The sequence below is a fragment of the Sesamum indicum genome, linkage group LG11, assembly GCF_000512975.1.
Source record: "Sesamum indicum cultivar Zhongzhi No. 13 linkage group LG11, S_indicum_v1.0, whole genome shotgun sequence".
Lineage (NCBI taxonomy): Eukaryota > Viridiplantae > Streptophyta > Magnoliopsida > Lamiales > Pedaliaceae > Sesamum > Sesamum indicum.
Window position 1 is genome coordinate 5,798,096 of NC_026155.1, and position 13,752 is coordinate 5,811,847.

Sequence of the window (13,752 nt, forward strand, 5' to 3'; positions counted from 1 at the left end):
TTTTTGAGTTTTAGGCTTTTCTCGTAATGATAAAATATTATTAGAAATCGCTTTTTCATTTCTCTCAAAACAATCAAGAGAGACGTACATATATGAACAACTTTCAAAATGACTTATTTTAAAGGGATCTACGTAGGTATAGAAGTTAATTTAAAAACACATTAGACAAATCATTGAATGTAACATGAATTTAAAAATATTAAAAAAAATTAGAATATTTTAAAAAATACGAAAAGTTTGAGGAAGCTAGTCTTAGACATTTACAAAAGTTGAAAAGATTTTAAGAAAGCTCTATCTTTATATAAATATAGAAACTTTTATAGTAATTAAAAATATGTTGAAAGAGTTTCTTACAGCTTCTCACCACAACATTAAGATTAATCCGCACTGTCCCCTTGAGACCAAACGTGTATATTAGGTTGGAGTTCAATTTAAAAAAACAAGTTTCCGTATAATATTTTCAATCAAAATTTCCTCATTAAACCCTACCCGTATCCATTTAATTTCGTTTGGATCTTGGATAGGGCAGGGTAGGGTCTTCTACCCATTGGGTAAACTAAGAATATAGGTACAAAATATACTTCATAGATACGAGTATAGCATTAATAGCCCTATTCGAACTTATTTCATCAAAAATCAAACATAACAAGAAAGGATAAGTTTTATAGCTGAAAGCACAAAGTTTGCATTACAAGCTGGTTATGGTTTGTGCTTACATTAAGAAGCCAAGACTCGCAGCTCGTTATTTGACATAAGTTGGCAAAGAACAAGAAACAAGAGCCTCCCAAGATATATACATTACCTGAAAAAAGAAAGGAGTGAAAGATGTAAATCCAGATGTAAAGATTCAGATTAACATATCGGCTATCGCAAAAGCAAACATAAACATTTTACCAAAATAGATGAAAATCAATACGTGTAGCAATCCGACAAGGACTCGAAACGTCGAGCAAGAATGGTCAATAACTTGAAAGCTCATGTGGTTAGTTTTTGCAAAACAGAACCACAAGCCAGTACTCAGATTCAAAGAGATGGACTGTGAGAAAGAAAAACCAAGGCAGATACTATACAGTTTCTTGCATACAACAATAAAAAGGGTCTGTGTGAGGATAGTGGATTTAAACTAAAGAAAGATTTGTATGATCCCAAGCCTTTAACGGTAGAACATACGGTGTTTTGTTGAAGATATGGCAAAATATTAAAGCAATTTCTCGGATTTTCATCTTTTACAGAGCAACTTCCCTTAGCCACGAGGCAATAAAATCAAGAAGGATTAAATTTCATGATAACAAATTGTACTCAATCTTGAGATGAAGCAATCTTGAAGCCAATCACAAACTTTTACACTGGAATAAGTCAAGAAATGCTCAATAGCTAGCATATAGAATGTGCAGCGCCGATACTTAAACTAGAGAAGTCTCAGCAATCTGAGTTTATTTGTACCTCCCTCCATCATCAAGCGCCAAATGAAGCGGAAAAACAATAGAAATCCACATATAATTACTAGTTCTTAAACCAAAGGCACAAAGAGAACATGCTGAAAATAGGAAACAAAGACTTCATTCTCATTCCCAATTCCACTTCAGAAAACTCCCATCAAAATTCCAAGATCATGTGCACACTAGAAAAAATATAATTTTCCACTAGGATTAGTTGTTGTGGCAAATATAAATCAACCACAGTTTCGCATCGGCCATTAGCTGTTGCTTCTGCAGGTGTGGCCAAAAGCATAGCACATATTTCATAGCTATGGCTAAAAACTACGGTCAATATTGATTAATTGTGGTAAAATTTAAGTTTTTGCTGTTGTTTTGTTCAATCGTGGTTAATAGTATTGATTTAAAGCCGTGACCATTTATAATGTAGCGAAAACTCATTTTTTTTTTTTGTAGCGTGTAGATGCAGGGATGTTCATCAAAGATTCATGTAATACCGTCTATCTGACAAGAACTAAACTTAATGTCAGACATGAAACCGGCAAAGAATTTCTTTGCACATGAAAACCATTGCTAGAGTTTCTATCTAAAATCAAGAGAACAGACGCCCTTCAAACTGATCACTACATGCACATCACTTCAAAGCTCTAACCTCACAATTTATCCTACCATCCATCAGATTACACAATTTCCACATAAATGCCTGCGATCAATTCAAGAAATCCAGTGAACTAATGTGGCAGAGTACATAAGAATCACTTCAACAAGGAAGCTATGAAATCCCATTGACACGAACAGAACAGCAAGAAGAAGAAATCAGACCATACATACCTCTAATTTCTGCTCAAACGGAACAAAATCGGACAAACATCCCACTGGAAGTTTAGACCATAGCAAATGCGTCATCGTCACGGTTCCCTCTCTCCACCTCCCAAATTTGCAGTGGCGAAAGCAAACTCCCATGGCTCGCACCCCCAATTCTCCCCCCATCACTCCGTTGACGCCTCCTTGAAATGTAACCTAGAGTCCCAAAATCACCAAGCTCCTCATCAACTCCGAACCAATCTTGAAGCCTCGCAAATCGCACCCCACTCTCCGCCTTACCCTCCTCCCCCGCCGGCAACTTAAACCGGCACACGGGGCAGGAATTATTTATCTTTAGCCATGGAATGATGCAATCTGAATGATAAGTGTGTTTACACGGCATCATTTTCTCTGTGGAGTTTAGGAGAAACGGGTCCTTACACACTGGGCAGAGCATATCGGGGTCGCTATCGCTGGTGATGGTGATCTCTTGTAGAGAGTCTATGGCGGACCTTGGGGCTGCGTTGGCGGTGGAGGTGGTGGTGACGCTGTCGATGAGGCGGTGAAGGTAGTGGCCACTGATGACGGTGTCTTCTGACGTCGGGGTGGCGGCAGGAGTGGGATCCATGGAGCGCGAGTTTTGTGGGGAGAGAGAGTCCTCCAATTCCATCTGTTCGAGAGAGTCACGGCGGCAGTTGGGGCAGAGTAGGATGGCGGGGGAGGGGGAGGGTGGGAGGCTGATGCTGGTGTCGCAGAAATGGCACCAGTATGAGGGGTGGTGGAATAGGCGGGCCGCGGTGATGATCGGTGGGGAGGATGACATGGCGCGCGGCGGGCGGTGGCGGGATCTTTCTGTTGTGTGTTCCGAGTTCACTGGTACGAGGATTGCTTTGGATTTTGATTTGGTCCAACGCTACACTTCATTTTACGTTCTATTTTATTTTACTGCCATTAACTTTCGTAGGGAGTGTTGCAGAATTTTCTGCTTTTCGACAAATTAGAATAAGTTGAAAGTTGTAGCGGAATTAAAAGTAGATAATATTTGTAAAAAAATTAAAAAGCAGATAAAAGTTAAATTAAATAGTATTTGAAAAAAAAGTTATTTTTAAAAATACATTTAATTGATTAAAAACTATTTTATTCCTACTAGTTAAAAGATACTATTTTGCTTATTATTTCACTTGTTGTTTGTTAATAATAATTATTTTTTCTATAAAAAAATAATAAATTCTAGTTCGATTAGTATATTTCATATTTATTGTTTAAAAATATTACAAAAAAATGTGTTTGATCAAATAATAATCGTAAACAAAATAATATAATTGGATGATATAATAAATATAATATAAAAGTATTATATGTGAAAGTGTAAATTTGATCATTGTTAAATTATTCAAATTATTTGAACTCTAATATCAACTTTAAATATATGATTTTAGAAATAAATTGAAAGTGATAAAGTTGAATTAAAATTATTATAATAAGGATAAACTAGTCAAAAATAAAATTGAGTTTATCTACAAAAAGTCAAAACTGCTACAAGCATCCCTAAGGTGCTTCTACCTTTTGGCCTAAAAATATTTTTTTTAGTCGTTTTAGAAGGGGAAATTGGCATTTCAAACACTTTAATAGTGCTTTATGTGTGGCGAAAGTTGAAAAGCGTTTTTCTAAAATACTTGCAAATACTGTCTTAGCATTATGATTAAGTTTAAATATAATTAAGGATATATTAGAAAATTTAAAGGGTAATTACACCGTCCTCTTCTAAAATTTTAGTATAATAATATATAAATTCTATGTAATTCAAAAAATTATATGGTACCCTGATATTTGATTCGTCTAAGAAATAAGTAGATTCTTTCGTTAATTAAAATTTATATAATTTTTTTATATCAACAAAAATGTTGAATGAAAATTCATATTCAGGGCAAATAAATCTTTTTATGATCAAACTACATTTTCTATATCTTCATAAGCTAATGCATGTGAGGAGGTATATATGCACTCTTATATGGTGGTTAGAAAAGATTGATTCACCTTGCAATAAGTTATTAATAAGTCAATTGATGGTAAATATTAATTTTTATTCAAATTTTTATCAGCTAATTCGGTGAAATTTTGACTAATAGAATGATCTATTTATTATTCGAAACAAATGTCATGAGTAATAGATATAATTTCCCATAGGGATCTACATTTAAATACACTAATTTTAGAAAAGTACAGTGTAATTACTAAATAAAAAAGAGAGTGATAGAGTAGAGGGATACTATCAACAAAAGGACGAAGGTCAAGTTGGCAAATCAAGTCATGATGCTTAGGAAGTGTTTGCAAAAACTTACATTTTGTCACTATTAATTATTTTTTCACAAAAAACCATAAATTTTAGGAATAATTACACCCCTTCTCTTGATTTGGTATAATTACATGTAGATTTTCTGTGATTTGAAAAATTATGTCTAGCACCCCGATATTTGCTTTCGTCTAACAAATAAGTTCTTTTATTATTCAAAATTTACTGAATTTGCTGGTATTAATAAAACAACTGAATAAAAATTGATATTTACTCTCGACTAACTTATTGCAGGTCAAATAAGTTTTTTTGGACTAAAATACCCTTATAATGATGAAGATATATCTCCTCACATGATTAAGGCATGAAGACATATGATTATAATTATTAAATATATTTTTAACCACAGTCATTAATATTGTAACTAATAGTAATTATTTCTCTAATATCGATTGAGGATAAATCTAAATTTTCATTCAATTTTTTTTTTTATAATCTCAGCAAATTTTATGAATTTTGCTAACAAAAAGATCATTTATTGGACGAAAATAAATATTATAGATAGTAAGTATAATTTTTTAAATCATAGGAGGTTTATGTGTAATTACATTAAATATAATGTAATTGCTATATAGTTTTTAGTAATAAACACAGCATCAATAGTCGCTTTGGCCGAGTGGTTAAGGCGTGTGCCTGCTAAGTACATGGGGTTTCCCCGCGAGAGTTCGAATCTCTCAGGCGACGCATCTAATAATGTATGTCTCATAACATTGTTGGTCGGAAACAAATTGGATGTTCTTCTCTCCTTCGAAAAATTTTTGGTCACGCCATATGTGTCCTTATCCCAAAACTAATTCACAATGTTGGTTTCATTATTAACTTATTTTGGTGTGTTTTGTGGAGATAGAGAGACAAAATTAAAGATAAATAAGTATGTGTTACAGATAGTGTGTATGTTCGAATTTATTTTTGGAGATAATATAAAATAAGTATGGTATGTTTGATGTTGTTTAATGGGAGACAAAAACTACTATTCATTGTCAAATCATATCTCTTTTATATATATTTATATATATGAGTATGTATATAAATTTTTTAATTGTAGGGCTATAATTAGTATAGACTTATTTTGATAAAAAAAAATAAATGAGCCACTGTTTTAAAACATCTCAAAATACTACCAAAACTTCCAAATAAATCAAGGCAAACATTTACCATATTTTGGCCCATTTCCGAGATGGGCCAAAAATAAAATCAAGCACTATGATTCTGTTCGAGAGGAAAGTATAAGAGCTAAACCTTTTCAATAAGTATAATTTTAAATGAACTCTTACTCATCAAGTATCTATCTTAAAATTCAACTCAAAGCTACTTTATCTAATTTGTTTGTGTACAAAAAGAATGAAGTCCCTTGATCATATATGGCTATTGTGCATGGTTACGTATTTAATGGTAATCATGAAATATATGTCCAAAGCTTTGGTCTTAAAAGTTTCAAGTAAAAATCAATGAAATGGGGATATCACTTGATCTAGTGGAGGATTACCCACACGACACATGCTCTTATGAAGAGAACGTCTGGTTTCATGCACGTTGGCGTGTGGACACTAATGTGTGTGTGAGGGTGCTCGTTTGGAATGATGTGTACTGAATGGATCTGAAGGACGTTCTACGTTGGAGTAAGAACATAGAACTCTGTATTTCTTGACACGACAGTGCAAGAATAGTCCTCTTAACTTGAGGCACCATAGTAATCTTATATTGGATTCCTTGTACTCTCATTTATTCTTTGGTCATCTAGATGATCATAAATCAGGTACAAAACCATCCAATATAAAGGTCGAAAAGTAGCACATCAATGGATCATCAACTTGACTTAATGAGGCAGGAGATCTCCTACGCTGTTTTGATATTTTTGATTAATAAAATTCTTGGTCAAGATATCACAATAACTAGGTGTAATATTCTTAGGTTGACCGTTTATAATCAAGAAATAGAGCGAAGTAATGAATAGCTATTGAGTCAACATGGTTTTAACTCATTATCCATGCCTTGGACTCAATCGGGAGATAATTGATGATAGGACTTTAATTGCATGGTACTCATTATTTAAAGCTTCACCACCTTCACCTAAAGATAGGGCTTCATGGCATGTTGCTAAATTCCAACCATGACTAAATGGATTCTCGATGTAGAGGAGTTAATTTCAGGGTAATTTAATTATATGGTTAGTTAAATTTGACAAGTCAAATATCTGTGAACCCTTAACATCACTAGAGTGAATCTAATGGATCACACGCTTACTTGAAGAAGTCAACTTTCTTGAATTGAATTATTCAAAGATTGAATTAATTTAAGAACCAATTAATTCCAATGTCGAATTAAGGATGTAGAAATATTAATTAAAAGTAAAGGTTCTTGAGCTCAATTAATTTTATAAGAATAAATATAATTTGTAAGGAATTTAATTAAATTAAAACAAGACATGTTTAATTGGACTAAACAAGCTAAAGAAGGAGTGTAAATTTAAGGGTAAAATACACTATGCCCTCCTTAACTATTCGTCATAACATTTACCCTCACTAAAAAATGTAAATTTAAAGGTAAAATACAATTTGTGTGAACGACTCAACACATATTTGTTATAGTATTTAAAAAAATATTATTCGTGTAATTTTTCTTTTCTTGTAATAATAAAAAAATAATTAAGCTAGTAAATTGCTACATATTTTTATTCATAAGGAGATAATTTACTCATTTACAATATGATAGAAAGATAAATTACATTTTTTCCATATAAAATATACATTACGGCCAACTAGTTGGTTATTATATTAAACTTTGAGTAAATATGTTAAAATAAATGATAAGTGCACATCAAAGTCGCTTTGGCCGAGTGGTTAAGGCGTGTGCCTGCTAAGTACATGGGGTTTCCCCGCGAGAGTTCGAATCTCTCAGGCGACGTATTTACCGTTTCTACCTATTTGTTGCAAGGATTTTATTTGTAAAAATAAGTTTCTAAAACGATTGGATAAAATAAAAGTGATTAAATCTTATAATATATTTTTACATCTTATAAAATGTTAGAAAATTTTGACACTAGGAAGTAGTAATATTGTATGGGGTTCTAGTTAGCTTAAGTTTTTAATTGTAAATCAAAAGAAACATAATATTTTTTTTAATTGCTAAAAGAATAGAACAATACAATCTAATCAAAATGATATAAAACCGGACATTTTGAATTTGAGTACATACATAATTTTTATCCGCGGAAGTTCTCTAACTTAATACAAGTAGTTTTGTGCACATGTCACCTAAGTGTCTAGCTCCCCCTTTGTGTTCATATGCATAACGTGGATTAGACTGCCCTACTGGCTCATGAGCTCATCATGCCTACTTGTATTTTTTGGGCCAAGGGCTTTCTTGGGCTACACACATGAGCGGACTTAGGAAAGGTCCTGCTAGATCTTTTCTTCTTTGGTTTTATAAGTTATTCCGTTGGGTCGAGAAGTAAACTTGCCTTTGGTCCACCAGTATGAGGTTATACCACTCAGTCCCCCCCACTCTAAGGGAGAGGAGGACTGCATGTTCCTTTTCATAGTAGAACATTCTCATGGGTGAAGGGGCTCCTCTTCTGCCTTTTGAAAGGGGAGCTTGCGCTTTGTCCTGGTAAGTATGAGAAAGGTCTTCCTCCTGGGGTTCCATGCTCTACCTCTGCCAGACGTGGCTGATGGCTAGGGCCTAGCCTAGCCATCATTTGTAAAAATTACAAAATAACTTTCAATTTAGACACAAAGTATATTTTTCTTTTTTATATTTACTATAGACAATAAGCTCTTCTTATTTTAAATGATCAAAGAAGGATACGATACGATTAAGATAAAGTAAATAGCTTTTTCTTAACATATTTTGTGTTTAATATTTTTAATATTACACATTAATTTAGCTCTAAATAAAAATTTGATAGATAATTTTTTCTTACAAAAAAAAAAATTGTCATGAGAATTAATACTAATAATTAGACATTGGATTTTCATATAACATTATGCATCATAAGATTAGATAGAGAGAGAGTATGTAAAGGTTAAAATTGAAATATAATAAAATAATGAGAATATTTTTATTTTATGAAATATTAATTATATAGAACGTAAAAGATGTTTTGAGTAGCGTATAAACTTAACCAAATACCCTTTTAATTAGTTGGATGAAATTATTTGATTTTAAAAGGAGATCTTCTATAATTTCTAATGTTATGGGTGATTATATGGTTTAATCCACTCATTAATAGCTTAATTGTTTGGTAATGATAGATAGGAATAACTCTTGTAACAAGTCCTATTAAAATTTAGGAATATATATAAACTTGCCTGTTATCTATATTTCTATACTAATATAAAAAGAAAAGTCCCTTCGCACTCACAAACAACGGTTAATGACATAGTTGTACCAATTTTTTGTCAAGGCAAAAGCACCTTTCATGATAAAATAACTAACTTATTCAACTTTTCAAAATTTACATTAATTGATAATTTTTTTATTAATGTAATGTACTGATTTATATATTTTGCTCTTATTTATAATATATTTTAAAATTTAAAAAAATATTTATCATATGTACGTAGAAACAACGTGCCACAACGACTAATTTATCAAAATAAATATAGTTTTCTAGAAAAAAAAAAGTTGCTGGGGGAAGATCACCTAAGGGAGATAAAGGGCTAAAGAGAGAACCAAAAAGGATTCTGCGTGTACAATCTTTCATATTCTTAAATGTTATTACTTTCGGTACATAGACCAAATAATACAGTGCAAATAAAAGTTTCTAAACTCATGGAGATATAGAACAACGTATATAAGTACACACATCGAACAAATTAAATCAACAGTACTCAAATTCAAAAGTCTTTACCACGACGAAACTCTGCAACAGTGGGAATTTCATATTTTTCATGGTATCAGATCTTCAAAGCCTTAACGCCATATCTTAAGATATCTCGTGATTTCTCCCACAAAGTAGGAAGAGATTACGCGTCCACATAAAAAAATAGACTTTAAGCCTTTGGATCAAAATTTAAAACGAAGAATAATATCCACTATGGGAATTGTAACACTTTTGTTTTATTTAAACTTATAAAATTCTAGTTTGCCTATACGTATATTCTAGTCTCGTAATTTTTTTTTATAAAAATGAATTTTGTGCCAACAAAATCTCCAACTATTATTCTGATAATTCCATATTCAATTTGACCTATGACAAATATGCAAACATATGTTGCCTGCTTGATTTACAAATATAATTAGGGGTGGGCATCGGGTCGAGTAGTTCGGGTTCGGGTAGTTCGGGTCGGGTACCGACACGTCGGGTTTGGAAAAAATGAACCCGAACCCGAACCCGACTAAGTCGGGTACCCGATTGGGTTCGGGTTTTTTAGCTTCAAAAAATATACAAGGTCAATTTCTCAAAATGAAAGTAATTCACTCCATGTAAATCTAAAATATAAGTTATGGACACAAATACTTAAAGCTTTACATAAATACAAAAAAAAAAAAAAGAGTTCAATCACATCCATAAATTATCATAGGTTTTTGTAAATTATTTCACTAATAATAATAAAACCAAGGCCTCCTAAATACTAATGTCTACAGACTGAAAAAGCAACTAGCTCATATCACATTTTCATCCTCGAGTCCTCGACCTGTCAACCATTAAACATACAAAGTGGAAGAACTATTAGAGAAAGACAAACAGATTAAAAATTTAATATTACACAATGAGGTTTTACCGTTCTAATACCTTGTAAAAAAATTTATAAGTACCAGTTAGCACCATTAAACGTCCATAATTGTTGAATCAACCCCCAACTTAGTCAACTCTACAACAAAATAGAAAGTAGTTAGACAAGTAAAATATCTAAGTAGAATACATAGAATTGAACAATAATCAAAATACAAGAAAATAAATAAATAAGTACCTTTTTCAACCACTTCAAGTTCATTCGGTGACGAGTTAGACCGAGATTGAGAGTGACTTCTAATTCCGCCCATTGAGAAATCAATATTTCGAATCTGCAAAGTATAAGAACGAAAAAGTAAAGCTTCGTCCAATATACATATATAAAGCAAATGATATTTCAAATTGTTTCATGCACTCTCATATAAGGAGGAGAAAATAGATATCCTTCACGTTTTCAAGTAGCTATATGTGCTTACAAGTAGAGAAAGATAGCATGGAGATGAAAGATACTTTGGACAACTGGCTCTAAAGGATTAAACGTGAGCTTAAAAATTTAAGAAATTGAGAAGAGGACATGACAAGTCCTACCAATCCCAATTCAAATAAAAGTTAGTAATTTCAAAGTGATACAATAGGATGAATTGGGCTTCAAAACAAACATGATTTCAAAAGCTTATCTCCAAATATTTTCTCTATTATTTTACATCTTCTTTGCTTATAATCAAAGTTTCAAGCACCGCGGAACGTGCAATCCCTCTTTTCACCTATTCTGCATTCGCTCTTCCAAGTGCATATTGCTGCCAAATTATTTTTATCTCCTAATGGATAGAGGGTTTTCAGGGTTCAAGCTCCACTGGTGAGTTTAACATGGTCTTTGATAATTTCTGCTGGTAATTTCTTGATATCTATATTTCATATATAGAGCATTTCAAGTATAATCAACAAACACTTCAATTTGGCATTTCAACAAACACTTAACATGCATAGAAAGATAGAAATGTACCTTCAAATAAAAATGCAAAACAAACCCAACAACTAACCAAAAATCTAATCTAATTTCACAAAATATGCATCACCATTAGGTTCATTACATGATTACAACTCCATTATTAAAAAAATTACCTAGCAAAATAGCAACGACGAACTCTATCGGCGAAGAAGGAGAAGTCGCGGACTCGCGGTGGTGGGTCAATCGTCGGAGTTTTGGAGTTTTGGTGGTTGGCGACTCGGTGGCAGCAGCGATAATAGGGAAGAAGAAGATAGGACCGTTGGAGACTTGGAGGAAGAAGATTGTGGGAAAGAAGAGAAAGAGCCAAGGAACCGTCTGTGAAGAGTGAAGACAAACTGACTTATTTCTTTTATCCCGATCGGGTTCTTCGGGTAGGATGCTATAGCCCGAACCCGAACCCGACTACTCTTAGTCGGGTTCGGGTTAACAAAAACCTGAGATCCGATCGGATCGGGTTGGGACCCGATTAACCCGACCCGTTCGCCCACCCCTAAATACAATGTCATAGTTTGAGTCCCATCACATGTATTGTATTTAATTTACTGTATGTGAATTTTTTATAATGTATTATCTCATTGTTGTTGTGATTTCACTATTATCAATATATATATAGTATATATATATTTATTGAAGTGTTGCTTCGTCCTTATATAATAACACATAGTGAATAGTCTTTCCAGCAGCGTCGCTTTGGCCGAGTGGTTAAGGCGTGTGCCTGCTAAGTACATGGGGTTTCCCCGCGAGAGTTCGAATCTCTCAGGCGACGTGTGTTTAGTAAAGTTTTTGTCGTTTTTCTTGCTTCTTTGTTCTATTACATATAGTCATGGAAATGAAGCAGTAGCTGATTCTTCTCCGCTGTCAATTTTGGTAGAACTTCAACTTTCACGGAACCCCCTTCTGACATGTATATTTGACATTAGCTATACTTTTGTTGTGTCATGTTTGGATCAATTATTCAAACGTTTTCACATAATATAACTAGTTGTTGGACGTGGTTTTCGCGAGCATATAAAAATTTATAGTATGAGATGAATAAAAAGAATTATTAAACGAAGATAATGAAAAAGAAAAAATATATAAGAAAAAAGAAATATGGCTTAAAGTAAGCAAGAAAGAAAAATTATAATTGCGGGTGTATAAAAAATATGAAAGCTTGTAAAACAAAAATAAATATGGAAACGTGAGAGAGAAACAAATAATTATAATAGGGTTTACTAAAATTATAGAAGTTTGTGAGGGCAAAAAATATATAGAACATGAAAGAGAAAAATGAAGTAGCTACTATAGTACGTTGAGGAAAAAAAATTATAATTTTAAAATAATTAAAAAATATTAAAATTATTATTATGGGCAGATTTTTTTGAGAGATTAAAATGAATGAAGGGATAAAATGCGACAATCAAAAATTGATACAATCAAAGATTTTTTTTTTATAATAGTATAGATAAATACGATACAATTGTTATGTAAGCAGTATAATTAAGTATAATATGTGATTGATTCCGTTCTCATCAAATTTAACTTGAGCTAAAAACTTTCCAAATATTATTGGTTTCACCCTCGTGATGGATGTTGATAGCAACATAATTTCTTGACTTATTTACTTTAATATTATTTAAAAAAAATTATAATAAAAATATAACTATTTTAAATGGTATAACAAAAAATATTATTTTTTTAAAAAAAGAAAGTCTTTGACGCCTTCCACAACTCTATATTTTTTCATTTTTTTTAAAAAAAGTATATTTACTATAATTATATGGTAAAATTATTTAATTATAAATTTAAATATTTCTCACGCCAACCTTTCTGTTAGTGTGATTTGACAAGTCAGTTGTGACTTGTCAAATCATACGAAATGCTACATTTCACTCATCTTTTATAATTTTGTTGAGATGAGACGGTCTGGAATACACACTTTTTCTTTTGTGGCTGATGGGTTATGACTTCCTTAATAATATGTAACTCGTGTTTGAATCTATCCACCAATTGACTATATTCTTCAATATTTAGTGGTCTAAATCGATAAAAAGTTTCAAGAGCATTCATCTAATCTGCCTGAAGATTGTAGAAAAATAATGAGACTTGTGTTGTAAAAACAAATATCTAAAATAAAGTATGTGACATTGTATAAGAACGTACCACAACTTGCAACATAGTTGCTTCTCCAGGTTGGTACCCGCTTTCCACACGTCTATCAGTAGATGACAATACAAAATTTCTTGTTATGTTGTAGTATCATTCCCAATAACCTCGTTCTGTTACTCTTTTATTGGAAATAGGTGCCTCTACACAATCGTGTCATATTATTTCTGCCATCTAGTGATATATTGGATGTGTTGTAGTGCCAATCTATGCCAGTTGACAGCAATTGCTGAGATGACGCTTCAACGAGCTGTCCATTATTTTCATGAGAGGTTAGCGAAAAGTACTGTAGTGTTGGTTAACAACCAGCTGTGGATGGATTTTGCAT

At 32.4% G+C, this 13,752-nt stretch overlaps 1 protein-coding gene, 1 long non-coding RNA gene and 3 other non-coding genes across 5 annotated transcripts; 3 read left to right on the top strand and 2 right to left on the bottom strand.

Moving 5' to 3' along the window:
- Positions 644-3,208, bottom strand: LOC105173382 (E3 ubiquitin-protein ligase SDIR1-like). The gene is made up of 2 exons (XM_011095097.2): positions 2,268-3,208; positions 644-802 (listed from the first exon to the last, which is right to left on the bottom strand). Exon 1 carries the CDS (start codon positions 3,061-3,063, stop codon positions 2,320-2,322), a length of 744 nt encoding a protein of 247 aa, XP_011093399.1. The 5' UTR covers positions 3,064-3,208; the 3' UTR covers positions 644-802; positions 2,268-2,319.
- On the top strand, positions 5,196-5,277 carry TRNAS-GCU. Its single transcript has one exon. It is a non-coding gene; the product is annotated as a tRNA-Ser (tRNA).
- Positions 7,416-7,497, top strand: TRNAS-GCU. The gene has a single exon. It is a non-coding gene; the product is annotated as a tRNA-Ser (tRNA).
- LOC105173383 lies at positions 10,020-11,793 on the bottom strand. Its single transcript, XR_848742.2, has 4 exons — positions 11,393-11,793; positions 10,509-10,602; positions 10,331-10,409; positions 10,020-10,232 (listed from the first exon to the last, which is right to left on the bottom strand). It is a non-coding gene; the product is annotated as an uncharacterized LOC105173383 (long non-coding RNA).
- TRNAS-GCU lies at positions 11,964-12,045 on the top strand. The gene has a single exon. It is a non-coding gene; the product is annotated as a tRNA-Ser (tRNA).

Coding starts and splice junctions, on each gene's coding strand:
- LOC105173382 (XM_011095097.2), bottom strand. CDS start 3,063: ATGTCATCCTCCCCACCGATCATCACCGCGGCCCGCCTATTCCACCAC.